Source organism: Perca flavescens, chromosome 7 (genome assembly GCF_004354835.1).
Source record: "Perca flavescens isolate YP-PL-M2 chromosome 7, PFLA_1.0, whole genome shotgun sequence".
Lineage (NCBI taxonomy): Eukaryota > Metazoa > Chordata > Actinopteri > Perciformes > Percidae > Perca > Perca flavescens.
Window position 1 is genome coordinate 39768645 of NC_041337.1, and position 6000 is coordinate 39774644.

A 6000-nucleotide genomic window follows, 5' to 3' on the forward strand; every position below is an offset into this window, starting at 1 on the left:
GCGGCCACTTCGGCCCGCGAGCTGCAGCAATAATTTCGTGTCATTCGGAGAATGTGTCAAGCAAGGCAGTTACTCACATAGACAGTATATAAGAATGGACCACCAGATCCCGTGTCTCTGGACGGAGACCAGTGAAGGCTATTAGAAGCACTTTTCCAGTGATGGCCAGCTTTACTGCGCAGCCTCCAACTGACAGAGACAACGTAGATGTGACGTGAGCAACGTTTCTGAAAGTTGTAAGTCTTCTGGTAGCTGTGCCGAGAGAAATCTCAATCATTCCCAATCTTGCAGAGATGGAGAGTGTAGGTGTATGTAAGGAGATAACATAAGAACAGGCTAATTATTGATCACTAACATGCTAGTTAACATTAGTAATTAAACTTAAACAGCTAATGTAAGTTGAAACTGCCTGTGAGCTTCTCCTCTACTATACGGTAATTCCTCTACTATGTGACAGTAAGTCACTTGGTTATGACACAATCGTTAGCCTATTTTTACAAACGTTACAAGCCGTAACGTGAGGTACAAGGTAATGGAGCCTTTTATACAGTACATTGTCGTGTTTCTTTAGAAATAAACAATGTCAAACAATGACAAATCAGTGGAATGCTAACGGGAGGTGATCGCTTTGTAGCATCAAAATGGCGCCATAGGAGGTTCGAGTTCTGAAGCGAAGCTTACCCCCTTGATTAATCACATACAGGAAGACCACAGTAGGTTCATGGGGATTTGGGCTGTCTTGACTTCTCACAGCGAGACACATGATCAGGCGCAAGGAGGGAGAGACCGATGGACGGACAGAGAGAGTGACACGGACACATATACTGTATATAGCCTACAATTACCACACTTTTCCCCACAAATCCTGTCTCTTTCTATCGGAGAGAGAGGGCCGAGAGAAGAAGGATGGCTTACGCAGACGCGCCCGGTGTGTTTTCGCTGTGACTTTCTGAACCGAATGTGCTCGCTGGCAGGTTTACTTCCATATATACTGTATATTTAAATATGACTGCTGTTGATTATTATGATATATCTTATATATCTTAAGGATCAACCCAGATGAGGGAAGCAAGTGCATGGTCAAGTGGGTATAAGCATGTAATACGGGAGTTGTCCAAAGAAAGGTGACAAGCATCAGCTCCCAAGTCACCACCTTCCTCCAACGGCTCACCGAGTTTGAGTGGAAGACATCAAACTAGGTAAGCATTTTATTGTGTGATGTAATATAGTTAACATCAGAAAAATGATTACACAGTCACGATGAACAGTGCGACTCACGTACCCTGCCTGCTCCAACATCGACAGAACTAAATGCACAGTTACTCGGTCACAGTTACTCAGCAAAAGTTACAAAGTGTTGTTTTAATTTTAGTTAAAGTTTTCATATGTTTTTTTTGTGTAAGTGACTGATAACAACAACAATCTTTGAAATTGGTCCAGTATTGAGCAAGAACACTGACCTGCAGCTTCGAACAGGGCTCCAATGTAATCATATAGGGCAAATGTGCGTTGTCAATTTCGTCCACTAAAAGTTCTGTTTTTGCCACTGACCGTCTTAGATTATTATTCTAAGTGTCTGACAACATTATGGAAAGGATCCCTACAGAGATAGACATTTTAGTTAAAGCGGAAGATCCTTTTTGTTTAAACAAGAAACAGCCCTGAAATCACCATCACCAAACCCACCATACGATCAAAAGTTACTGTTTATTTACACCGAGTCTGGTGGGTTTAGCAATAGCAATTTTGGGGATGTTTTTATGATTTAGAAAACAGATCTTACTCTTTAACAGAAGAACTGTTGACCTCGATAGGAATCCTTTCCATAATGTTGTCAGAGATTGTCAAAGATTGTTGTCACTTAGACACAAGAACATAGGAAAATAGGTAAAAAAAAAAAAAAAGGTAAACTTTAGGATATACTGTATACTGTGGTAAATTTTGTAATTTATTTTATTTCTACTTTTCATGTTTATACAGATGTTTGAGAGGATTGGTCATAAAGATATGCCTTAAAGACATGGAAAAGTCATGAAAATATATTAAAAATGTGTATGAATTCTGAAATTAGAAAATTAATCAAAACATTTTTTTAACTGTGCTGGGACCGACAGACAGCAAAAGAAAGTAGAAAGACCTTTGAATTATCTGGGGAGGAAAAACCCTGTAAACTACTACTACTGATCACTGATGTGTTATTTTTTATACTGTCATATTCTATGTTTTTGCAGAAATTGTAAGTCTGTTAACAGTTTAGATGAGATAAACTCATGACCTTTCTCTGCTTCCCATACAGTCCAGGACGGACCACCCCAGCAGATGTGGATCAGCAAGCATGAGTATCATGGGTCCGGCCCCTTCATCGTCCTTAACAAATGCTTCTCAACAGACTACTTCTCCTTCCCCTCCCCAACCAAATGCCCAACAACTTCACCTCTGTGGTAAACAACCATACCACATTTTTCAAACATACTCAGGATTTCAAAGAAAAAAACAACTGCCGAGATAAAGGATGAACTGATGGCTAGGTTGTTAATTAAAAAAATGTGCATGTGTTTTCTTTGAGTCAAATCAAATGGTAACTGCATTGCTCAGACATCAAGGCTGCCCATTGTTTGGCGCATACTTAAACATGGTTGTAATATTGCTTGTGTGTAAATTGTGTCTGTTTTTTTTTTTTTTTATTATCTTGGTCTTGGTATTTGTACCTGTTTTAATACAAAAATAAAAATATATTACTTTTGTACATGGACTAAAGTCAATTATTTGGAATTTATTAAATTCAATAGCATTTATGTAAAATAATCAATAGTTTGTACTACCAATGCCAAATTGTGTAATATACTGTGAACCACAATTGCAGTAAAACTATAATATATCATGACAGTTACAGTATAATTTAGGAAATTGTAATTACAGTACAATTACTGTAAGGTTATTATACTGTAAAACCAAGTTACAGTAAGGGTATTATACTGTAAAACTAAGTTACAGTAAGGGTATTATACTGTAAAACTAAGTTACAGTAAGGGTATTATACTGTACAATGGAACTGCGGTAAGGGCATCATACTGTAAATAACATGTACAGTTATGGTACTGTAATGGGTTAGTTACAGTAACTCACTGGCAACGTGTTGCCAGTGAGTTACTGTTACCGCAAATATACAATAAAAAGTCTAACAGTGAACCCTTTAGGACCATGTTCCCTAAACACACATCTGATTAATGAAGACACTAAGAACAACCCTTTAGAACCATGTTCCCTAAACACACATCTGATTAATGAAGACACTAAGAACAACCCTTTAGAACCATGTTCCCTAAACACACATCTGATTAATGAAGACACTAAGAACAACCCTTTAGGACCATGTTCCCTAAACACACATCTGATTAATGAAGACACTAAGAACAACCCTTTAGAACCATGTTCCCTAAACACACATCTGATTAATGAAGACACTAAGAACAACCCTTTAGAACCATGTTCCCTAAACACACCTCTGATTAATGAAGACACTAAGAACAACCCTTTAGAACCATGTTCCCTAAATACACCTCTGATTACTGAAGACACTAAGAACAACCCTTTAGGACCATGTTCCCTAAACACACCTCTGATTAATGAAGACACTAAGAACAACCCTTAGAACCATGTTCCCTAAACACACCTCTGATTAATGTAGACACTAAGAACAACCCTTTAGAACCATGTTCCCTAAAAACACCTCTGATTAATGTAGACACTAAGAACAACCCTTTAGAACCATGTTCCCTAAAAACACCTCTTATTAATGAAGACACTAAGGACAACCCTTTAGAACCATGTTCCCTAAAAACACCTCTGATTAATGAAGACACTAAGAACAACCCTTTAGGACCATGTTCCCTAAACACACATCTGATTAATGAAGACACTAAGAACAACCCTTAGAACCATGTTCCCTAAACACACATCTGATTAATGAAGACACTAAGAACAATCCTTTAGAACCATGTTCCCTAAAAACACCTCTGATTAATGAAGACACTAAGAACAACCCTTTAGGACCATGTTCCCTAAACACACATCTGATTAATGAAGACACTAAGAACAACCCTTTAGGACCATGTTCCCTAAACACACCTCTTATTAATGAAGACACTAAGGACAACCCTTTAGAACCATGTTCCCTAAAAACACCTCTGATTAATGAAGACACTAAGAACAACCCTTTAGAACCATGTTCCCTAAACACACATCTGATTAATGAAGACACTAAGAACAACCCTTTAGGACCATGTTCCCTAAACACACCTCTGATTAATGAAGACACTAAGAACAACCCTTAGAACCATGTTCCCTAAAAACACCTCTGATTAATGAAGACACTAAGAACAACCCTTTAGGACCATGTTCCCTAAACACACCTCTTATTAATGAAGACACTAAGGACAACCCTTTAGAACCATGTTCCCTAAAAACACCTCTGATTAATGAAGACACTAAGAACAACCCTTTAGAACCATGTTCCCTAAAAACACCTCTGATTAATGAAGACACTAAGAACAACCCTTTAGGACCATGTTCCCTAAACACACATCTGATTAATGAAGACACTAAGAACAACCCTTTAGGACCAGGCGCCCGGCACACAGACCCTTTTTACCGCCGTCAGACTAGCAAAAGTGGATTTGGACACGCTCTAAACACACCTGCGCCAGGCGCTCTACATTGTGCGCTTAGATCGCTAAAATAGGGCCCTCTGTGTTTCTCTCTGACCGTGTTTCTCTGTGTCATGTTTCTCTCTGACCATGTTTCTCTGTGTCACGTTTTTCTCTGACCATGTTTCTCTGTGTCATGTTTCTCTCTGACCGTGTTTCTCTGTGTCATGTTTCTCTCTGACTGTGTTTCTCTGTGTCATGTTTCTCTCTGACCATGTTTCTCTGTGTCATGTTTCTCTCTGACTGTTTAACTGTGTCATGTTTCTCTCTGACTGTGTTTCTCTGTGTCAGGTTTCTCTCTGACCGTGTTTCTCTGTGTCATGTTTCTCTCTGACCGTGTTTCTCTGTGTCATGTTTCTCTCTGACCGTGTTTCTCTGTGTCATGTTTCTCTCTGACCATGTTTAACTGTGTCATGTTTCTCTCTGACTGTGTTTCTCCGTGTCATGTTTCTCTCTGACTGTGTTTCTCTGTGTCATGTTTCTCTCTGACCGTGTTTCTCTGTGTCATGTTTCTCTCTGACCGTGTTTCTCTGTGTCATGTTTCTCTCTGACCATGTTTCTCTGTGTCGTGTTTCTCTCTGACCATGTTTCTCTGTCATGTTTCTCTCTGACCATGTTTCTCTGTGTCATGTTTCTCTCTGACCGTGTTTCTCTGTGTCGTGTTTCTCTCTGACCATGTTTCTCTGTCATGTTTCTCTCTGACCATGTTTCTCTGTGTCATGTTTCTCTCTGACCATGTTTCTCTGTGTCGTGTTTCTCTCTGACCATGTTTCTCTGTCATGTTTCTCTCTGACCATGTTTCTCTGTGTCATGTTTCTCTCTGACCATGTTTCTCTGTCATGTTTCTCTCTGACCATGTTTCTCTGTGTCATGTTTCTCTCTGACCGTGTTTCTCTGTGTCGTGTTTCAGCGATGTGGATGAGAAGCGCTCGGACAGCCAGCCGTCTCTCTGTGCCGAGAGCAAGCTGGGCAGCGACGACTCTCTGGCCGAGTACGGAGACAGCGTGGACATCCAGTTCAACGAGGATGGCTCCTTCATCGGCCAGTACAGTGGCCGTGGGCCCGTTCCCCACGGCAACGAGAGCTCTGGCCCCGCCTCCCCCATCACCGCTGTCCCGCCTCCGCCCATTGCTCCGTCCATGTCAAGCATCCTCAACCGACCCAGCTAGAAACACACACACACACACACACCACACATTTAGTACACACAGACACACACACACTCATTACACACACAGACACACACTGCCTGCAACAAAACACACTGTCTGAATACATTCCACAGGTTTATGCA

The 6000-nt window shown here is 40.4% G+C and overlaps 1 protein-coding gene across 2 annotated transcripts in view; it reads left to right on the forward strand.

The window, feature by feature from the left end:
* Window positions 1–6000, forward strand: part of LOC114558763 (neural cell adhesion molecule L1.1) — an 87470-nt gene that overhangs the window by 79896 nt on the left and 1574 nt on the right. For both annotated transcript variants that reach the window (XM_028582984.1, XM_028582985.1), the window contains exon 27: window positions 5617–6000. This exon is cut by the window's right edge and continues 1574 nt beyond it. In XM_028582984.1, the coding sequence (XP_028438785.1) occupies window positions 5617–5875 (259 nt within the window). In that variant the 3' untranslated portion in view covers window positions 5876–6000. The remainder of the gene's footprint in view (window positions 1–5616) is intronic.